Source organism: Podarcis gaigeae (assembly GCF_964106915.1).
Source record: "Podarcis gaigeae genome assembly, chromosome: 6".
In the NCBI taxonomy this organism is placed as follows: domain Eukaryota; kingdom Metazoa; phylum Chordata; class Lepidosauria; order Squamata; family Lacertidae; genus Podarcis; species Podarcis gaigeae.
In genome coordinates, this window is record NC_139682.1 from 81204919 (window position 1) to 81228638 (window position 23720).

The 23720-nt window shown below is 39.4% G+C and overlaps 1 protein-coding gene across 4 annotated transcripts in view; it reads left to right on the plus strand.

Annotated features, from left to right (window-relative positions):
- Positions 1-23720, plus strand: part of DENND1B (DENN domain containing 1B) — a 170592-nt gene that overhangs the window by 33962 nt on the left and 112910 nt on the right. For all 4 annotated transcript variants that reach the window (XM_083745346.1, XM_083745345.1, XM_083745343.1 and 1 more), the window contains exon 3: positions 8323-8366. In XM_083745346.1, coding sequence (XP_083601472.1) covers positions 8323-8366 — 44 coding nt within the window. The remainder of the gene's footprint in view (positions 1-8322; positions 8367-23720) is intronic.

Sequence of the window (23720 nt, forward strand, 5' to 3'; positions counted from 1 at the left end):
TGAATGCCTGGAGACAGCTTCTCCGTCTAGTCTTTTCTGATATATTTGTAGGAATATTATGGACCTTTGTTGTGTGTAAAGTCTCCTTAAATGGATGCTGTTAATTTCAGAATCAGGTTTAAAAAAGTGTGGGCAAGATTTCATATTCTCTTCTTACTCCATGGGTATACCATGGAGAGATGCCTTTCCCTGAATCAAGTAAATAAATAAAAATACTTAACTAAAAGTAGAAATTGTAGAAAGATATTGACAGATTTTTTTTAGCACTTGGGGTCAAAAGAAAGTAGTTTAAAACAACTGTTGTTGAGACATTTCATTCTGAATATGCTACACAGAGCCAGACAGAGGATGATGACAGGCAGGTGCTCTGTCTTCCCAACATAAATCCTGTCTACTTGCTCCCCCCAACTTAAGTCCTGGCTATGCCCATGTCTTACTCTGTTCCTACTTGGAAGTCTTAAGCATGCTTAGGTTCATGCTGGCAGTATCTTTAGCAGTGGTTCCTAATTTGCTGACCAGCATCATGCTTCTGATTCATGACTAGAGTCCTGTGATTAAGAGCAGATCAGTTTGGGATTAAGAGAAGATCATTGGCCGGATAAAGTAAATGCTGAAATACACCTTTAATCTTGGATCAGGGTGGCGAGAGAACACATAATCTGAGAATTTGCTCTCAGGCCCTTAGCTATGCATAAGAGATTGGAAGCATTACATGTGAACCAGCCCATCATTATTTGTTTCCATAGATGCTAGGCGGAAGGAAGCCTTTAAATAGGTGAAATATGTGCACATAACATTGAGGTCTTTGGGTAAAATATGTCATTAATGAATCTAGATTATTGGTACTGTAAAGTTTGGCAAATAGCTGTATTGGTAAGATTGTCTCACAGACCTCAAGTAATGAGAGGTCAAAGAAAGTCACTCAAGTTTTTGGCAGGTTGGTATTTGTTTATGGATTTTATAAATAGCCAGGAATTTGGTAATTACAACCGTATATAAAATGGCTTGGGAAGATAGGATCAATTGAAGAAAGATTAGATGAATTAAGAAAAATGAAATGTGGATCTAATTAACGCCATGATTTGTTTTGATTATAGCCTATGGAAAACAAGGATGCTGCAAATGAAAAATTAATATTATACATTATAGTAGATCAAATATTATGCTAAATAGAATATTTTTAATATTATTTATAGAATATATTGTTTATTAAAGAAATGCCCTTTAAAGAATCCTGAAATACTCTTCATAGGGGCAGTTATCTATGTTTATATTTGTGTTTACTTTTGTAATACAGTTTGTATACAGAGTCAAAAATAATGTGTTTTACTATCACATATGAACATAGAGACATGCATTTACAAACAAAACTAAAATGTTTCAGTACATGTATTTTCAGTACAGATATTTATTGTTAAATATAAAGTTCCTTGGCATATGGGGAGAATTTAAAAAAAATAATAATATGTGTGCTGATTAACTATTCCAATTGCCAGATGTGTTTCAACATCATGGACTTCTTCAGTATCATAGATGTTGCAGATAACAGATTAGCCACTCTAGAGTGTAATGAGACAACTCATGCTTGAGTTGATCAAAGGTCATGTTCATGTGTTTCTATATATAAAAAATTGTTTTGATGGGCAACCATCCACTTTTCACTGAGTCTGGATCAGGGCTTCTTTCCTACTCTGCTGCAGGCTAACGACACTGTGACAGACATCTTCAGAATAAATTTCAGTCCCTCATGATCTCCTCTACCATGCCATACTCCTTGGATCAGGTCAGAAGCCACCAGAAAAGGCAGTCATTTCTGCCTTTTAGTAACCATAGTAGTGCACTCTACTGATTTGCCGTTATATTGCACCATACAAGAATTATATTTACATTTCTAAGGAAGCATTTTCATTTTAACAACAGCAGCTACAAGAAACTTCCTAGAAAGCAAGCTGATGATAGTGTTGTTTACAGTGTTGCTCTAAACTCTGATAATACTATGAAAAATCAGCTTTTTTTCCCAGTTGTCCACAAAACTGAATAGAAGTTCTCCCAAAAAAGTTTTTCTTTCCTAGATTGTCCACACACAACTAATATAACCAGAATAACTTTAGTTCAATCCATTCTTTAAAATTGGAGTAATTGGATTCACACATGCACACACACCTCTTTTGGCCAAATATTCCTTGTAACAGATTGGCTGCTTTTACAAGGTACGACTGCTATAGTAAAGAGTGGACTGATAACATCAGCAAAATTCTTTTCATGAGCATAAATCCACCAAGTCTATGATTTGCATTAAAGTGTGCTTTCAAGTATGTCTTAAAGTGGCACTGTCATTTGCATATTGTCTTTAATCTAACATATTTTAAGTGCCAGACAAGATAGCAAGTGTTCTTTAAGGTTCTCTTCACCCACCCTCTTTTTTATTAAGTTCCTCTACTCTGTTTTGCCCTTGTTCTTTCTTTTGATTACTGTTCCTTGGCAAATACTGACTGCTTTCTTCCTTACTTGCCCAGGCAGCTTTTCATTCAGCTACTAAAACATCTTCCACTTTTATCCTTCTGAGATAAGATTCTGAGACCCTCACCTAAAGTCGGATGTGCCTGACAGTAATATTTCTGGTTTATAATGTGTATCCCTTATATATAATCTGTTAAAAAATTAATCTGATATGCTTTCCTAGCCACTTGCGGCCACTTCTTTTTAAGGTGTGTATATATAATAACCTAATAATTCCAATTTTAAAAAGTTCAGTGCTGCACACCAGAACGGTCCCCTTTCAGTTTGCTGGAAGAGAGTTTAAAAACAGTAAATTCTTCCAGTTGTAGAATATGTGTGTGTGTGTGTTTAAAATAAAAAAGCCATCTTTTTGTGCTAAAAACTGGCCTAAGTACAGACTGCTTACACCAGGTGTCAGCAAACTTTTTCAGGAGGGGGCCGGTCCACTGTCCCTCAGACCTTGTGGGGCAGAACTATATTTTGAAAAAATAATAACGAACATTTTCTATGCCCCACAAATAACCCAGAGATGCATTTTAAATAAAAGGACACTTTCTACTCATGTAAAAACACACTGATTCCTGGACTGTCCGCAGGCTGGATTTAGAAGGTGATTGGGCCGGATCCAGGCCCCGGCCTTTAGTTTGCCTACCCATGGTTTATACTGCTCCTTCAGTAGGAATTACTGTAACCAATATAATTTGCTGTGCTGAAACGACAAACAGGAAATCGGTTATTTCTAACCTTTCTAATTTGCTCATTAGTATTTAGAGTGCTGGAGTACTCTATGGTATTTTTGTAACTAATTAACTGCAAACGGTACAGAAGTAATGAATGAATAGATAAACTCAATAGATACACTCTGTGAAACTTTTCACTGAAGTCCTTTGGTACACCTCTATTTCTCCCATAACTGGTGGGCAAATACTGTGCATTTTGCAATCCTCTCACAGATGCCAACCAGGCACTGAAGCCTCAAAGGCCGGCAATTTGTTTCAGGTGAAGGACTGTGCATGGTACATTCAGTGGCAGGGAATGCACATTACAGAAAATCATAGCTAGTGGGTTACTGTGAATGTGCAGAAGGCTTCCATTCCAGTCATACCTGCTAGGCAGTGGGAGCCACAACCCTAATATCCTTTACTTAGCATTATGTCCAGAGCAAGAATAGTGATTGGTTTCACTCCAAACCAAGTCAAGGTTTGTTTGAGTTAAACAAACCATGCTTCCTAGTTTGGATGTACAGCAAAATTAGAAATTTGTTGCTCATGCTGGGGGGATGGGACAAAACAGAAGCAATCTCTGCATTTATGGGCTGCAGTTAAGTACAATTTATCTTAATAGGTGTGATATTAACGCGCTAACCATTTAAGCCAGAATGGTGGTCTTTTAGCCACTTTTGAACAAGTGACTTGTGGTGAGAGGATCTGGACTATTGATGAGTAACTAATTGATTGTTTAACTATCAATCAATTTTTACTGTATATAACCAAAGTCCTTTACAATGGATGACAGAGAATAAAAGGAATCTTTCATCTAAAATCATGCACGTAACCTGTAGCAGTTTACAACATAAAAATAAATTTACAACATTAAGACTTAAGATTGGGGTGCATTTACATAGCTGGAACGAAGCTTCTTGGCTGCCAGTGCAAATTTGGCTACTTGGTGTGATTGATTGATTGATTGATTGATTGATTAACTAAGTGATGTTTGAGCTTTTCTTCTCCTCCTTTCTTTGTCTCTTAAAGCAACTCCTCTTTTTAAAGCCTTTTCTCTTCAACTTCTTTCAAATCACTCCTAAAAACCCACCTTTTCCCATGGAGCCTTTGAGTTAACCCCCAAGCTCCCATGCCCACTCTAGCTAAGCTCAAGTACATTTAATGTAAACAATTGCGTTTTCTTTCCCTGATTACTTTTGCCTCCACTTCCTTCTCTTTTCTCTGATCTTTCTCCTGGCTCAAATTTTAGAGTGTAAGGTGGGAACCTTTCCTCTTGTGCTCAGGAAAGTGCCATATATGCTGATGGTGTGCTCTGTCTACCATGTGCAATTTATTGTACTTCATTCTTTGAATTTTGTGTTTGTATTAAGCTATGTGAGCCACCTTTCTTGGACAAATGGTGGTGTATAAATTGTACGTCATTTTCCAGACACCTAACTTTGGAGTTGAAGCTGTGCACAGAGGCTTCTGATACAACCCTGCATCTGTTCCCAGTGCAGATCAGAGATATTTTACCAGTTGGATTTCTGCCAACCTTTCTAAAACATGGTCAGTGAGAAGGCAGTTCTCCACCAGTCTCCCAACTCAGTGTCTGCCTCGGGGAGAGTAGTCTGTCTTGGAAAAGCTGGTGGCTAGAAAGTGAGCTGTGTGCCATGCCAGCTGCTCTGAAGCCAAAGCTCAGCTTGAGAGAGTTGTATTGCTTCCCAGCTTGATGGGGAGCCTAGTTGCACTGCATCCCAACTGAGCATCTGCTTTGGGAATGTTGGGGTGTGTGTGTGTGTGTGTGTGAGAGAGAGAGAGAGAGAGAGAGAGAGAGAAAGAAAGAGAGAGAGAGAAACTATATTAATTTTTTTTAAAAAAATAGAAAAATAGTTGAGATGCTCGTGCAGATGTTATTAATCTGCATGTATCTTAATAAAAGGATGAGTGCACTCATGTTTCCTAAAACTAATGTGACCAAGTCTGCACAACATCTTATTTTTTGCTTGCTATGCCACATTCAGAGCCTTAGGAAAAAGTTGAAGTAAACCTATTTATTTCCCTCTAAACTGGTTTCTAGTTCTAAAACCTATGGAGTTTATCAACTGGTCCAATGAAAACAATATGGGACAAGATTAATTTTTATACAAAATAGTAAAGTTACCAGCAAAAAATTAACTTGACTTTTTATTAGAAATGTTATATATTGACCTCTTGCTGTTTGTATTTCTCTTTTTGGAAACATTTCACTCCATATTGATATTGGCCCAAAATAAGATGTTTTGAATATTAATTAACTAAGATGTAGAAATCTGATTTCAAAATGGGATCAAAGCTTAACTAACCATTAACTTCAGTTCTTGTAGGGTATATTTTCTAATGCAGACAAAACTGTTGGGAAAGCTTAGATGGTAGAGCACGAGGTTCTTGTTTTCAGGGTTCTGGGTTTGGGCTCCACATTGGGCAAGATTTCTGCTTAGCAGGGGCTTGTACTAGATGAGCCGTGTAGTCCCTTCCAACTCTATAATTCTGTGATTCTGTGTTTCCTTTAAATATCTAAAATTAATTGACAGTAACAAACATACATGAAATGTAAATTTTCCTTTGTTTAGATAATTGCTGAGGCTACTTTTAGCAGGTTTCCTTCATATGCTCTTTGTCTTGAGTTTAATATTGATATTGTGTAATTTTTATTGGAGGACACCTGTGATGCTATGTTAACTTTACTTCTAGTTTTTATTATGTTTTGATTTTTGCCGTTTGCTTTAACATTGTATTAGTGTTTGAATTTTTAAAATGTGCACCACCCTAGAATCCATGTTTGGACACAGGTTTAGACATTTACAAAATTAAAAAAATAACTTTTAAATACGGAGGAAGGAGTTGGATTTAATTTTTAACCACCATTAAAAGGGGTAAAGGGGACCCCTGACCATTAGTCCATCTTAAATTTGCTATAATTAAGATAAGTGTATTGTAGTTTCAGTAAATATGAAATAACTTGTTCTTAGAGAAAGTAGGATAGATTATTGAACTGTATGATAATCCCAGGGGCTTGGATCCAAACCTCACTATTTACACGAGAGGAAAGGGATTATTTGCACATAGTGGAGGGCCCGTGGTGACACTTGCTTGTGTCTTATGGAATGCCTTTCCTGGAGGAGGACCTGAAGCAATATCTTGCACATGTGGAAGCAACTTTGTGCAAATCTGTAACCAATATAATGTTCATAACACAAGAGACTAGGGCCCTGCGGGACTTGACATCTTTCCGCAGGGCCTGCAAGACAGAGCTGTTCCACCAGGCCTTTGGCCAGGGCACAGCCTGACTCCCTCCTTCGGCAATCTTTGCGGAGCTCTGGCCCAATGGTTGCCATTGGTTTGATTTGAATTAATTTTATAATGAATGATTTTAGAGTGTTGTGTTGCGTTGTGTTTTACTGTTGTACTGTTTTATTGTTGTTAGCCGCCCTGAGCCTGGCTTCGGCTGGGGAGGGCGGGATATAAATAATAATAATAATAATAATAATAATTATTATTATTATTATTATTATTATTATTATTATATCTACATTAGTTGCAAATACTTGGTGAGTCTTATGGTCACTTAAAAATATAAATGAAAAGTGTTTAATCCAGCGCTAATATATTTTGAGTTGTTATAAGGCATATGTTGATCTAAGCTGTGTAGTGAGTTACAAGTCATCTATGGTGACAGTGTTTTCTTCTAGCTATTCCTGTTCTCTCATCCATAAAATCAGCATAAAATTGACTTAACGTTGTTGGGTGTCTAGAAATCAGTCTTCCCAGGAAAAGTAAATTTGGTCTCAGTAGTTCTGAAGAGGAAGTACATAACTGCAGAATAGGATTATGCTTCCTCCTCCTTGTCAAGATGTAGCCTCTTGCTTCTTGTCAACACCCTCCTTCCATTCACTTAATCAATTTCCCAGTACACAAAGAATTCTGAACAAAAGTTTTCATACCTGTCAACTCAGGGGGTAGGAGACTCACATTCAGGATTGTGGTGCTGGGTACACCAAAATATCCATCACTTTTTTGTGATGGAAAAGTCCCCTTCTCCTCACTGTACCTTAAATGAAAATGATGGGAGCACTTCAGAAAGGAAGTGTGAAAATTAATTGATCCTTTGAATATTTGTTAGTGGCCAGTAAGACCTTTGGAGGGATGCAAAGTCAATATCATAATACCAAGTAACATGACTATATTTACTGGTTTTTATTTTGTGGAATGGATTAGAGCAAATGTGGACAGATTTCAAGCTTGTGGGATCTATTGTGTTTTATATATTCATATGGCAATTAACTGCTGCATGTGTGTTTTATTACTACCTAATAACATACCATAATTGCATATAACAAAGACTGAAGTAGTAGCAAATTTCGAAACAACAGTATCAGACAGAATTATTTAAGTGTTGTGCAGACTGAAGCTTTATTTACTTGACAACTTTTTTATCACACAGAACATCCCTCAGAATGAAGTATTTGGGGGTTCTGCCAGATAAGAGTTCCAGGTACACATCCTACATGGGGTTAGGATTGAAAGAAAAACTCCCTTAAGCTATCAAATTCATTTCTTTAGCCAGTGCTAGTTTGCATAAAACCAAATGATTTTTGGATGTAGCAGGTCCCAAACTTCAACTGGTGAATGTGTAGTATTCTGTGATATTCTTAACCTGTAATTTTAAATTGTAAATGTGGAAAAAAGCTTGGTGAACTGCTTTAAAAAATAGTGATATTTGTGACATTTGAAAAACGTGACATTTTGCATTTTTTCTACTTTTAATTCCCTTTTGCAAAAATGAATATTGGAATAACATCTTTAAAAAGGCATTGAAACAGCCACAGAGTAAAAGGCAACGGAAAACACACACACACCACAAAATAACCTTCTATTATTGTGTTAACAAATATGCATGGAGTTTCATAAATATGAAATTAAAAAAAATATTTTGAATAATCCCGGATCTGAGTTTTGAGACACATTTTTTGTACCTGTCTGTGAGCCTGAAGCTACGTTGACCCTCTTTAATATTAATGTACTCTACTCTAAGACTCTGTTCTTTTGTCTCTGATTAATGCTGTCTGTCAATTATTTACAGATCCTGTGGTTTTGTGGAAGTTCCCGGAGGACTTTGGAGACAAGGTTAGAAACATGAGATTGATCCCTTTAAAATGATGGAATAATAATAATAATAATAATAATAATAATAATAATAATAATATCAGAATAACCTGCCTTTCTACAGCTTTTTAAAGCTTTCCTATTCAACTGTAGAAAGGCAGATGGCTGATGATAACAATAAAAGACTCTTCACCAGCTGATTTGATCATTAGAATGTGTTTGTGGCAGGAAGTATTGCACACTATCATAGTTGCTTTCATGGATTTATCACATTATTATTTTTAATCTGTGTGGATATTATGACCAAACGCCAGTGGTGGCATTTCTTCTTCTTCTGAAGTCATGAATATAGTTCCAGAGGAATAAATTTGGGAAATTATGATTGACACACAGCACCAGGCCACCAGGCGCACATCACCAATGATAATCTAAGAGGTTGCACAACTGTTAGTATCAGCACTGATGTTAACACGTTGGTTGTGTATATACTGTTGGTGGTATTTCAGTATTCATGAAAATGTTCTTTCTTTCACCAGAGCTACTTTGACACTTGGGCATGTTAGCAGTTTTAAACAGGAGCGTAATGCTTGCAACAAACAGGTGGTTGTCTAAAACAGTGGTTTCATTAAAAACAACAACCGAGTCCTCTAAAAATTATGGGTTGTTTTTTTTTTGATAGGCTTCTTCATTGAATGCATTTCGCTCTTTTCATTTTTTTTTTATTGAACAGTATACTTTCTTCTTTCTGTGGCTCAGGCAGATTTCTCAGTTTTGCTTTAAATAGTGCCAGATCCTTGGAGAAAAACACCATAAACAACAGTTTGAATTCTGTTTTGAATATAGGAACCTATATAAAAAGTATGTTGCCACAGCAGTTTGCAGTTTGGCCCTGAAATTCCCAACAAAATTGTCAGTTGTACATGTGTGAAACTCATTCAGATCAATGATACTTCTTTATGACAACACAGAGAACCCCAGTTTATGTGTGTTGTTACTTGGCAACATGTTGCTCACACATTAATATGAAGTTGCAATCTATTCCAGTAGCCAAGAGCTTTAGGTAGACTGCAAATACCATTTGAATGAATGAGACTTTTTGCCTGGGAGCAGCTGTGTTTTCGATTTCACTCTGTCTCTCTTATTCAAATGTTACTATCAAAGGCGCATTTGAGGTTGATTGTATTCAAAGCTTGTGTCCATGCAAAAAGCAAGTTTCATTAAGTCTGTCAGTTGCAAATGTTAGTATTTTTATATGTGTGTGTTCTGTTAAATCCAGCTACAAATGTATAGAGTTGAATGGCATAGGAAAGGGTCAATGGCAAGGCGAACTGTCCTTGCAATTGGGTTAAATGCCATAGTAGCAGCTTTGTATGTGGGAGGTGTAAACCTGTGTCCCTTTTCAGCCGTAAATCTTACTGGCTAAATTATTAGAAGCTAACCTAATGAACATTATGGTCTGTTGGATAAACCAAGGTAAAGGCACATAAGTATTGTGTTCTGTTCTGAGTAGAATAGGTGAGAAATCTAAACAAATATGAAAAAGCATTACCTTGATAAACTAGAGAAATGGGCTAAAGTTAGTAGCTTGCCACATAAAGATGTTCCTGAGAAAAAGATGCAGAATATGATGCTCTGGTTAAGCATTAACCAAGATAACTGTCAATGGCTTAGTTCGTTTGTCACTTTAAACCATGGTTAAACTAACATATGGTTTAAAGGTGAAGTTACATCATACTGGTGCTGAAATTTCGAGTGTTTCACTCTTCCCCTGCTGCTGCTACAAGTTAAGTTCTGTTCTAGTTTAGAGTTACATCCCAATCTGAGTTTATGGTTTGTTTCTCCCCAAATAAACTGTAAGCTCTTTGACATCAACAAGTACACTGGATGCTCAGGTTGTGAACATGAGCCATGTGGGATGCACGTTCGCAACCAGCAGCGTTCGCAACCTGCATCTGCGCACGCATGGGTTGTGATTTGGCGCTTCTGCGCATGCGCGACCGCTGAAACCCGGAAGTAACCTGTTCCAGTACTTCCGGGTTTCGGCAGTTTGCAACCCAAAAAAACGCAACCTGAAGCAGTTGTAACCCGAGGTATGACTGTATAGTTAAAAGAAAATATGTACAATTCATATATTCATTCATAATAACAAACCATGAGCCTAGCTTTGAATGTCACTCTTAACATAATGCCTTAGCTTGTGGCAGCCTGGCATCAGCAGGAGCTAAGCAGGTTCCCCTTTAAACCAAAGTTTGGCTTGATGAAGGTTTGGCATACAAATGAGACCAAAGTATAAGTAAACTTTATGCCTCTTCTTTTAATTATACTTGCTGAAATCAAAGACTTCCAGACCCCTCTGAAGACAAGTGGACCACAATGGCATCTCATGTTTTAAGGTAGAATGATGCCTTACCTGTCAAACAGAATAAAGAAAGACTGTTACTGTCTTTGGTTTTGTGTGTGTTTATTTGTATTTTGGATTACTATGGAACTTAAAAACAAATAGAGGCAATTATATTTTGAAATATGTGTTTAGTAATTCTGAAGACACCAATTTTTGTACTGAATATCTATAACCAAACTGGTGTGGTGATCTTTGGGATATCTGCAACCTACACCGAAGAGCACAATTAAGTTATTTTTGCTTCATCCTTTGAAAAGAAAACATATAGACAATCCTGTATGCACAAAATCTTCAATATAATTATTTGTGTGCACAGACACACTCATTTTTCCTCTCAACATTTGACATGACACCAGAACCATAAAGAGATATGCCTGGACAGCACTAGCACCTTCTTAACCACAATTTTACTGTTTAGTTCACTACTGAACATACTGGATTCTAAAATTTCTCTGAAAGAGCAGCCTCTTTCTTTCCTCCCCAGCTTGATTTTTTTTAATAAAATATTTGCTCTTACAGATCTGCAGCAGCAGTTGCTTTTTCTGGGTTGGTACTTTAAAGCTTGTCAGAAGACACAGCACAGTCACCACCTCCCTCCCTCCCTTCTTCCTCTCCTGTGTGGAGGAAGAGAACTATAGGCATATTGAATCATTGTCTTGCAAGGCTCTGCATGTTTTCTTAGTGCTTTCAGGTACCTGTATGTGCAAGGCTGTTCCCTAGTGGTGATTCTGCATCATTTTGTTTCCACCCCTCTATTTGTCCTTGCTCCTTGTTGCCTGAACTGATGTCTGACAAGTGAAGGCAGAACTTGGTTTGGCAATTGAGGAGCCAAGTAGCACCTTTAGTAGGATGGCATTTGGCTCGGAGTTGTCAGCTCCTATTTTGTAATTGCTGTTTTAAAACACAATAGGGTAAATGAAGACAACAATGTTGCAGACTGCCCTGGAATCAGTATAAAGGGTGGCTCAGAACAACTAGGAAAAAGTAGGTTTCACTTATCATAAATAAGATGGCCATTCAGGGTAAAAGGAGATGAGAACTGGAGTGATTTTATTTTGGGCCTAGGGTCAAGTCCAGTTACAGTGCCAAACTGACTGCTGCTTCCCTTTCCCTTCCTCCTCAAGTTCTAGACATTCACTGTTATGGTTTGCCCTAAACTTTCATTATCTGCCAGATGAAAACTGGTCAGATTAGGGTGGCATTGTACACTACACTGAAGTGGAGAGAGAGTGAGTGCAAGTGAATTGTGTCTCCTTGAATACAGTGGTACCTCGGGATGCGAACGGGATCCATTCTGGAGCCCCGTTCGCATCCTGAATGGAACGCAAGACGCGATAGCGCGTCTGCGCGTGCGCGGGTCGCGTTTTGGCGCTTCTGCGCATGCGCGAGACGTCATTTTGACGGTCTGTGCATGCGCGCACGGCGAAACCTGGAAGTAACCTGGAAGTAATGCGCTCCGTTACTTCCAGGTCACCGTGGAGCGCAACCCGAAATTGCCTAACCCGAAGCGTATTCATCCTGAGGTATGACTGTAATTCTTCCAATGTAATGTATGAAAAAGATTGGCCTGAAGTTGTGCGTTCTTTTAGGTGGGCTTATTCTTTTGAGGCCAACTGGAGTATACATAAAGCTGAGGGTGAGCAAGCCAACATACTGAGTTTGACCAATGAGCCATCTAGCTCAGTATTGTCTATGCTGACTGGCAGTGACTTTCCAGAGTTTCAGAGAGGAAGTTTCTCCCCGTCTTACCTGGAGATGTCAGGGATTGGACCTGGGACCTTCTCATGCAAAGCAAGCTGTTCCGTCACTCAGCTGCAGACCTTCATTCTAGGAATGTGGAAGTCTGCATGTGTTGAGACTGCAGACCATGCAAACATACGAGCACCCTTGAAGGCCCAAGTCAGCTTGTCCCAACCTGATGTCCCAAGCCTCATCGGCCCCAGCCTATGTGACCAATTGTTAGGGATAATAAGAGTTGCAGCCTAGCAACATCTGAAGGGCACCACTCTGGAGAAGCCTGAACTAAGTGGTGGAAAGGTAGGGTATAAATAAATTTAATATATAACTCTAAGACTTTGGAGGGGAAAGTTCAGAGGGGGAGAATCATCAAACCAGTTCATAAACAAATATTTTTATAACAATCACTTTGCTTGCCTGAATAATTTTAGTGCTTTATTAAAAAAAATAAAGGATGACAAAAATAGATAGCTGTGATTTGGCAGATTGTTTATGATGTCTACACTGGACTTCAGCCTTTGCTGTGGCAGAGCTGCCTCACCCTTAGCTGGAGTGAGGTGACAGCAGATGTTGGTACAGGTAGCAGTTGCAGATCCCTAGCCAATGCTCTCAAGCCCATTGGCCACTCTCCTAGGTTGGAGGACAGAGCTGTGTATACCACATGACCTGTTCTGCAACCCCCAAGCTAGTCTGTTTCCTTCAGGTATAGGCCACTGTCCCCATTGCCAGTGTTGAAGTAAGATTCAATTGCCTGTCCAGTTGGCTTCAGTACATGGCATAGGGGGGTGGCATTTTGTCCTTTGCCTCAGGCCCAAAAATTTCTTGGTCCAGCCACATGTGTATAAAGGAATAAAGAACGAAAGAGGTGGGAGTGAAGGAGAAATGTTGTTGCTTCTTGAAAACTGGGGTAATTGGAAAATAGGTTCTTTTCCTAGGGCATAACTCTAAACAACACAGCTTTCCTGGCTAAAACAGGACCACTGGAGGCTATAATATGCACATACAGCTATGATATGCACACAGAACTACACATTATGTTTTGTGATTTCGTCTAGGGACTGATATTGATTCCTGGATCTTTTCCATTGCTGGGATATAAGAAGTTTTAGAGGGTGATTTTCAGTGGGAAATTGTGCAAGGGGGAACTGGTTACATGCTGTTCCTTGCTTCAAGTGCTGCCGTAAATTGAATGTGCTCCCTCCTCCCCCCCAGAAAAAAAAGAATAATGGAACTGCACGTAATGTTTCCCCTCAGCAACTAGTACAAGTTATTTAATGCTTGCTATAATTTCATAGATGCACATAGAGAAAAACCTGTTAATTAAAAAGCTTTCATTTAAAAAACAAACAAATTCAAATTGGAAATGTTATATTTAATGATGGAATCAACAGCTCTGCACATGCCCAACACGGTTGTAAGACTAACAGACTATACACCTTTAACTGTGAAAGTGTTAGGAACATGCACATGCAACTTTAAATATAAACCATTTCATGTTTTTCACCATGAAATTGCAGCTAATGGATTAATGCATTGGTTGATCCAAACCATTTTATGAACGTGGTGGGTTTTGGCTCTTATTTTGGGAAGAAAACAGACATTTTGAAGACACAAGGGAGATCCCCTGACAATTGTGGTCTAAAGACTTGGAAGGACCTTTAATCGTCATCTTTCACCTCTGAGCAGACATTAATATCACTTGTACATGAAGGCTCTGTGTGCTTGCAAATAAATGTTTGATGATTTTAAAAGTTGACTTTCCTTGCATTTGGAAGGACAAATGGCAAGCCCAATATATGTATCATGGTTTTGTTTTATAGATTTTTTCCACTAGTTCAAAATTTTGCAGTTGATCAGCATATGGTATAGCCAAGCCTCATCTCGACCAACTCTTTTGTTATCTTGTTATTGTTATAGGTCTTAATGACAGTTGTAAGCCACAGCTCTGGATGTAGGGGTTAGTCTACCCTGGGGAGAAGAGGGAGAAACAGCAGTGTGGATTATGGAAATATGAATTGATCTAAGAAGCAGCTCTCTTGTAATAGAATAGGGCTCAAAGAAAGACAGAGGAGAAGCTGGTGAAAAGACGATGGAATATGATGTGAAAATGATCATTTGAATGCTTTCCTTTTCATTCCCAGCTGCTGTGTTCTGGTGAAAAGGCATGCATTTGTATATCTTAAGGCTGGGTGAAAAAGGGCCAGATGAATAGAATTACTTGTTAGATATGTTTTCATTTTGAGCTGGATAAATTATGTGCATTTTAATAGACTGTATGCATATGTTACCCATTTTATCGTACAGCTGTAATATTAGAGATTACTTTGTTAAAAATGTTCTCATTTTTATCAAGTGTAACATTTAATTTAATATTGGACAGTCTTTCAAATACTGCGTATTAACCAACAAAAAGTGAATGCTGAATTTGGCCTCTATCCATTGCCTTAAGCAGCAGTGTAATAAAAGCACAAACATTTCACTGACGGTTATGTGTTCATCATTCCATGAGTTGAACAAAATAATTATTGTTCAGCGTTAAAGCAGTATCTTTAGCCGAATCTCTTGCAGTATCTTTCTGAGTGGTGCGTCCAATAATGTTTGCTCTAATAAGCATATGAAGACTGTTTGACTGATTCTCCTATTCATGTCCAGTGCAGAAGACAGCTCAGTTACTCACCCGTTACCACATTGTCAGTCTTTAGTGACCATTGTCAAACTCCTGCTCTTCCTTCCTTTCTAAAGTTTTGACCATGTGCATTGCCATTTTCTTGCATGCTTCTCTTGGTCAAGTTGCCTTCATGACACAGAGAACATTTTTCACAAACCTGTAGCTTGCTTACATGATTTGTGGTGAAGATTCACTTTTGCCACTGGAATTAGGTCCAGTAGAAATTATCGAGGTTATTGCAGAGCTTTCCTGTAACTATTTGCAATTTTTTAAAGCAGCGACTGCCAGATCAACTTCCCAGATAATAGGTTTTCTTTGAGGTAAACCCAGTGAGAGGCTACCAAATCATGTTGCTAATAACTGGTTCATTTTGGATGTGATGTGAAAGAACCTTGGGCTCATGCACTTTCCCTTGCTCTTTTCTCAGGCAGGGCCAGGATGAGGAGATTGAAAGCTTTCACTTCTATTTTTACTTTATATAGCTTAGCCTTAGCTATAGTTTAGGGAAACGAGCTGATTTCAAACCATGGTTTATTATTTTGACTTGTTTCCTTAAACTATAATTTATGATTAAGTGCAATTTTGGGTTCAGATGTTACAAACTGAGTTAAAAATGAAAGTGAACACTTCCGTTGTCCTCCTTGTGACCACATTAGAGGAGGAGAGCAGAAAGGGAAGTTCACAAGCACTGGTTCTGAAAAGGGAAAGGGGATGATCATGGTTCACAGCCAAGAAAAGGCAGTTGAGGACACTGGGCAGGTCCATTGATGGATATAGTCTAAGAATATGGGATATGGACTGGGAAAGTGTGTGGCCTAGGAAGAGCCCCAAAAGCCAAACAGAGTGGCCTAGAGGACTGTATTTTGTTCCCAAGGTTCCCCACCCCTGACTTAGCTTGAGTACAGAGGCTGTGGATATGATTATGTTTCTTCCTATATCATTTTCAACCAGTATCTGAAAATAGCTTTTGCCTTGGAAAATTTAGGATTCTATCTTCAAATTGCAGTTTCTGTAATTACTGCCAGAATCCCTTTGACCAACTCATAGCAACTGCACTTTGGCAATATTCATGCCGAGTGTGGTGTAATGGTTAGAATGTTGGACTGTGACCTGGGAGACCAGGGTTCGAATCCCGATTCAGCCATGAAGATCACTGGGTGACCTTGGCCACTCACCATTTCTCAGCCTAACCTACCTCACTGGGTTGCTGCGAGGACAAAATGGGGAGGAGAACACCACTTTGAGCTCCTTGGGATAAAGAGGGGATATATAAATGTAATAAACACAAACACAGAGATAAATGTTTGTGGAAGTAATGTGCTAATTATATTATGCATTTCAAATTATCAGGGGTCATCCTCATGTTATGTTTCTGATGTGGTTCTCGGAACTTAATATACCAAACCCTGGCGCAGTTCACAGATTATCAAGTAGTGGATATGCACAGCTAAAATTATTATTTTGGGGGATCTGAACACAGTATTCAAAAGTATTGTTGTTGGAGCTTCCTATCACCTATCTTGTGATTTCTGTTCTGTGTTTCACACATTGAACAGATTATCTTTAAAACAAACAGGCCTGATAGCTGCGGTTATTCTTTACGCTGATCATATAAGTTCGGAGTGGATTCAGAATGAAAATTCTGAAGGGCTGGGATTCCAAAGCTGAATCCACTAAAACACTAATTTGTAGTATTCACAACTTCCATATGGTGTTTCTAAAGCCCTGCAAAATGCATGCATTTGTATATCTTAAGGCTGGGTGGAAAAGGTGTTAGATCCCCTTCTGTCTCCCTTCTCCGATTTTCATTGTAAAGAAATGATGGTGTCATTGGATAAATTATTCATTTTTCTTGCTGTAGCACCCAGAGCCCAACTAATTAGATACTGCACAAATATGACTCACACAAGAGTGGTTTTGAGTCTCGCTATGTTTGCCAACCACAGGGTATAATGGAATCTCTGACTATAACAGCTCTAGAATCAGGTGTGTGCTCACTTTCTAGAGACTCTTTTTGCTCTGGATGTCTGTGGTGTAGCTCAGCAAATATTTCCGTCGAGGCGTATTTCTTTGGAAGCAGGTTGAGCTACCATGTCTAGAAATCCGCCTTATTTTTATCTTAATTGTGTGATCAGAAAACTTAAATCTGGCACTGGAGACCAGCATTAAGCAGATTTGTAAACAGTAGAACTACAATGCTACATCATTACTCTCTGACATTTGTAAATAAATGGAATAAGAGGCAGTAGATTGTTACAACTTTTGCTTTTGGTTTATCAGGAATATTTACCTAAAATTGTTTGCTTCTGTCCTGCATGCACTTATTGTTTGGGTTTCAGAGGTACCTGAGTAATTGTAACTGCACAGCATCATAGCCAATGTGGTATTAAGGGTTGAAGAATGGCTTTTATCACAATACTTTTTGATTTTAACAATTATAAAATCTTATTTTCATAGATTGCATCCCAATATTCTAATCATACGTTGGATAAACATTAGTTGCACATTCTTTTGGTACAATTTACCCTAACCCAATGCAGATATAATATGATTCAATTTCACATTTCTGTCTAGTTCTAAATGCTTGTTATTCAAGGTTATCTAGGTACCTGGGGAAAACAGACTCTGATAAACAGATTCAGGCTAATCAGGATTTTATAACTTAGGGCCAAACTAGACATTATGATAGGCATGCTTTATTTATTTATTTTAAAAAGCATGGTGAACATTGGCCACTAATTATTTTTATAAAAATCAGTTGCATAGAGTCTGACCTAGCAAGAAGGAGGGAGTTTGCCCCTTTTCTCCTGCAATGTTTTCCCACAGGAAACAGCCCCCTCAGCTGCTGTTTAGCTCTCAAAGTGCTATTTTTGATAATATAGGTCATAGTTAAGCACAAGAAGCTATGAAGTGGGATTTTTGTGTGTGTGTGAGAGAGAGAGAGAAAGAGAGAGAGAGAGAAAGAGACAGAGACAGACACAGTGACAGAGAGAGAGACAGACAGACAGACGGAGAGTGAGAGAGAAAAAATGGCGCTGAGAGGAAAGGCTTCACCCTTCCTGCGCAACATGATTGTGATCTGGATTGTGGGAAAATTTAAGCAGTCAGCATACTTGTTAACGACTGTGCTTAACATAGCATTCAATTTTACCCTCAGTATCTCCCAGTCCCTGCTTTATAGATTCTTCATCGCTTTAAGCAAAAATATTAAAACAATCCTTACTTCGGTCTCTGGCTCCAATTACAAAGTTGTTCTGATTATATCTGTATTCCTGCTGGTCTACAGTTCATGTAGGCCGCTTCCCAATGGGAATGGATGGATCTATTCAAGTCTGTCCCATTCCTCTTCTGCATGAGGATAGGACTGAGGTCTTCTTGTTCCATTATATGTGGATTTCCAACAGAAAATCCTTTAAAATCCACAGGCACAAAACTTTTTTTTTATAGTACTTATGAGGCATTTTGAATGCTGTATCTGTTCCTGTTTAATATTTGTTTGCCTTTGAAACTTTAAAAAATTCATAATACAGCTGCTCATAGCCTGGAGTGATTAGCACGCCTCCAGGAGTGATGGGACTTGATGATATTCTGTGGCACTCCATGGGACCTATATGGAAAAGATATGGCTGCTCACATGTGAACAGTAAAGTGTTTATTAAAGTGTTTATTTTGATTGGTTTGCAAAGAGGTTATATAGTACCATATAAAGCAGTTGTTATTCCACACGCTGAAGTTCATTTTCTTGTCATTTTTCTTAATGCAGAGGCCCGTTTATGTTTATTATGTAAGAGCCAAATGTACATTAATAGCACAGCCTCTTAGGTTTTCTTAACTTCAGTGGGACTTACTCCCAGATCAGTGGGTATAGCATTGCAACATAAAGCTTTGGAGTCCCTTTATGAAGCTATTGGGAGAAGTCCTTAGGAATGTTGGAGCATGACGCCATCAGTCAGCTAATGACACAGAACTCTATTTCTCGATATTATCTGGACCAGGAGAGGCTGTGCAAGCACTGGACTGGTGCTATAATGCTGTGGTGGACTGGATGTGGTCTAATAAACTGAATTTGAACCCTGGGAAGATTGAGGCTCTGTTGGCAGGTGGTTCTTGTGTCCAGCAATCTTGCCAGTTGCCTATTCTGGACAGGGTTGTACTCCCTCTAAAGAAGGAGTTGTGTAGCTTTGTGCTAACTCTTGGATACATTTAGGTGGCCTCCATGACTAGAAGTGCCTTTTACCAGATTTATCTGGTATGCCCTCTGTGGACATACCTGAATTGGGATCACTTTGCCGCTATTGTCTGTGCACTGGTGATCTTGAGACTACATTAATGCAATGCACTCTATGTGAAGCTGCCTTTGGGCCTGGTTCAGAAGCTCCAATGGCTAGATTGCTGATTGGGGCAGACAGCTGATAGCATGTGATACCTCTGCTGAAACATCTGCAGTGGTTATCCATATGCTACCAGGTCAGGTTCAACGTTCTTGTATTGCCATACAAAGCCTTGAACAGCTTTGACACAGGATACCTCAAGAATCGCCTGAGTCCTTATATCCCAGCTTGTTCACTGAGATCATCTGGAGGAGTGCTGATAGTCTCTCATGTTACAGAGGCCTGGTCTAGACTGTAAGTTAAGCATTTAGTGTTGTAGGTTCCATGCTGTGCGACATTCTTTCAGGAGAGATTTGGCAGCCATCCTCCCTTCCGACTTCTCTTGAAGACCTTTTTATGCTGACAGGCCTTTGTAGCTGTTTAATGTTTAATTTTTTGATTAGCCGCTTCAGTGATTTATCTGTATTGTTTTTAAGGTTGTCTTATATTTTAATTTACACCACCCAGGTATTTTATGATATCGCAGCATAGAAATACTTCTATAAACATACATGCATGCATGCATAGAGTTCTCAAGGAACTGAAAAGTGGAATGGTACAACCACATTTGGAGTACAAGCAACTCCCCATTTGCGTGTGAATGCATGCACACACTGTGCCGGGAACCCAGAAATGGGGAGTACTCCGGAGAGGACATCTTTGGGCTCTGGGGAGGGTCTCCTCACAAACCAGAGGTGCAGTGGGGCCTTTTGAGGCTGATCAGCCTTCCTGCCTGACAGCTGACATGTGGGCTAGTGCAGCAGCCACCACTGCTTCCCCATGCGTCAGCTGAGCAAGCCCTGTTGCCCCCTCCCACTCCCCAGTGAAGTGAAGGACATGAGGCAGGAGTTGGTAATGCAGGTGAGCTGTGCATAAGCAAGCTGCCAGCTAGCTCTGCCAAGGCTCTTTTTATTAGCACAATATGCAAAACCAGTCAGATAAATTTTGGACTGTGCCCTTTATACATCTTCCAATCACGTGATCGTTGGGTGGTACAAAGTTATTTTGGCACCTGTTTCCACCGTGTTACTTTCCCCTTGAACAATGTATGATGAAGGAGACAAAGGTCACAGACAGGGCACGGCAGACCACTGAGAAAGCCAAAGGTTAGATAGAGGGTATGATGTTCAGACAGCTGTGGCTTGTCTGCGGATGGAAGTGTGCTCCACACTCGAAGGTCACGTATTCAGACAGCTGTGGCTCATCTGCGGGTGGAAGTGTGCTCCACACCCGGCGGTCATTCCTTCACTCAGATTCTTCTATTCCGGGCATGCCTTTTTTTTTTTTTAAAAAAAGTGCCATGCTCCATAATATGTTCTGATAATTTGGGAATTGGCATAAATTATAAATATTTAAAGTTATTTAAAATATTATCATATTTTAGAGACTCTCAGTTTAAGAATGGCAAATAAAATGGTTTCTAATTCTCAACAGAACTGTAATGATAACAAGATTCCTCAATGTTTACTGTGATGTTATACAGATACTAAAAGTAAAAAAAGAGCTATGTTGGTCCATGAGAAAAATTCAAAAACCCCGATAGAGCTATACCGTTATTAAGCCAACCAAAATAAATCAAGATAGTATGCAAGCTTTTGTGTACTCCAGAATTCTTCATCATCACCATTCTAGTTGGTACACAAAGCAAGGGGTGGGAAGGGAAAATCTTGGCTGATGGCAATGCCCTGAGTCTATATCTGGTGGGAGTCTTGAGACAGAATTTGAGAGGAGATAGCAGGCATTCAAATGAGGCCCTCTAGGTGCTGTGAAGGTATCAGGTTGCTTCAACGCCTATTGGGAACCAGAAGCATAGCAGTGGTGGACGCCCCTAGGAACCGAAAAACTGGCTCTTACCCAAACCAATCTTCATCCTTAGGTGAAACACAAGTTAAAGAGATCTTGTTTCTATCCTCTGGATACTTTTTGGGGGGATTAGGAAGGTTTAAAGAGGAAGGAATTCTAGTTCTGGTTTTTTATTCTTGGCAGATGAAGTTTTTGTGACATTGTCTCCTTTCCAGTACAACAAATGCTCTTAAATGGGAAACAGCAATTTGCTTTTAAATTTGTCACCATCAATCAATCAATCAATCAATCAATCAATACCTGCACTTTGTAATTGGCTAAAATTTATTTCCTGTGGTGTCCACTAAGCCATTGACTGTGTGATTGTTGATACCAATGCATGTTCAGCTACTGAGGAGGGAGCGCTAAGAAATGAAATGTTGCCAAACTTGGCACTTCCGTCAGTGAGGCCTATGCGCAGGAGGCCTTGTGTTGTGCTGACAAAAAGCAGGAGACAGAGGCATTGGCAGGTAACATTTCTGGAAAGCTCAGTGAAAAGGTCCAGGAGATGGAGAACCCAAGGGGCAAAGAGAACAAGAATGAAAGGCTGAAGGAAAAGCGATGAACTAGCAGAGTGCCAAGTAGCATAGGTCTCCGGGATTGGAAGTGATGGTCTTCATACAAGATGTCTCCCTTTTTATATCCCTTATCCAGGCCTGCCCCTTGATGACACTCCAAACCTACTTGGCGTGATATTTCTAAGTCAACTGTTTCGGTCATCCTTCCTCTCTGGTGGCACCTCTCTTGTCTGTACTAGTGGCACAGATGAGGAAGTGAGCAGATTCATGCTTATATATGGAACATTATCATCTAAAGAGAGTTTACTTTAACTTGACATTTCCCAGTTCAGTGGCATGTCAGGTTGAACTGAATTCAGACTGAGAACAGGAGGATAACTGGATCCCCCCCCCCCCCGAGTATTTTTAATCAGTATGGTCTTTGGGCTGCTTGAGTACTCTGTTGTTGTTTAGTCGTTTAGTCGTGTCCGACTCTTTGTGACCCCATGGATCAGAGCACGCCAGGCACTTCTGTCCTCCACTGCCTCCCACAGTTTGATCAAACTCATGCTGGAAGCTTCAAGAACACCATCCAACCATCTCATCCTCTGTCGTCCCCTTCTCCTTGTGCCCTCCATCTTTCCCAGCATCAGGGTCTTTTCCAGGGAGTCTTCTCTTCTCATGAGGTGGCCAAAGTATTGGAGCCTCAGCTTCACGATCTGTCCTTCCAGTGAGCACTCAGGGCTGATTTCCTTAAGAATGGGTACGTTTGATCTTCTTGCAGTCCATGGGACTCTCAAGAGTCTCCTCCAGCACCATAATTCAAAAGCATCAATTTTTCGGCGATCGGCCTTCTTTATGGTCCAGCTCTCACTTCCATACATCACTACTGGGAAAACCATAGCTTTTACTATACGGACCTTTGTTGGCAAGGTGATGTCTCTACTTTTTAAGATGCTGTCTAGGTTTGTCATTGCTTTTCTCCCAAGAAGCAGGCGTCTTTTAATTTCGTGACTGCTGTCACCATCTGCAGTGATCATGGAGCCCAAGAAAGTAAAATCTCTTACTGCCTCCATTTCTTCCCCTTCTATTTGCCAGGAGGTGATGGGACCAGTGGCCATGATCTTCGTTTTTTTTGATGTTGAGCTTCAGACCATATTTTGCACTCTCCTCTTTCATCCTCATTAAAAGGTTCTTTAATTCCTCCTCACTTTCTGCCATCAAGGTTGTGTCATCTGCATATCTGAGGTTGTTGATATTTCTTCCGGCAATCTTAATTCCGGCTTCGGATTCATCCAGCCCAGCCTTTCGCATGATGAATTCTGCATATAAGTTAAATAAGCAGGGAGACAATATACAGCCTTGCCGTACTCCTTTCCCAATTTTGAACCAATCAGTTGTTCCATATCCAGCTTGAGTACTCTAGAGCATCGTATTCTAGGTTAGTAAAATTATTCCTTTTCCCTCAACAAAGGATGTTGTTTCAGTTTTGTACCTTGGAGCTCGTGCCATTAATCTAAGAACAAACAGAAATTCAATAAAATACATACTTCGTTGTTGCAAGGGCAGCGTCCAGCATTTGTTTGATAACTAATTAAATTGTGGACCATTTCTAACAACTGTTTCTAAATTTAAACCATTTCTAACGAGCAAAGTGGTAACTGATTGATCTGATAGCTTTGTTGTTGATGCATAACGGTAAGATTCCCAGTTGCTTGCACTATATACAGAGATGCATTTCTTTCTCTGATTTCCTGTACTGCACATATGACTCCTAGAACATCCAGATGTGTCCAGGACATAGCCAAAAGGCATTATCCAGTAGACATCTTACTTGTATACAGATATCTATATAATATT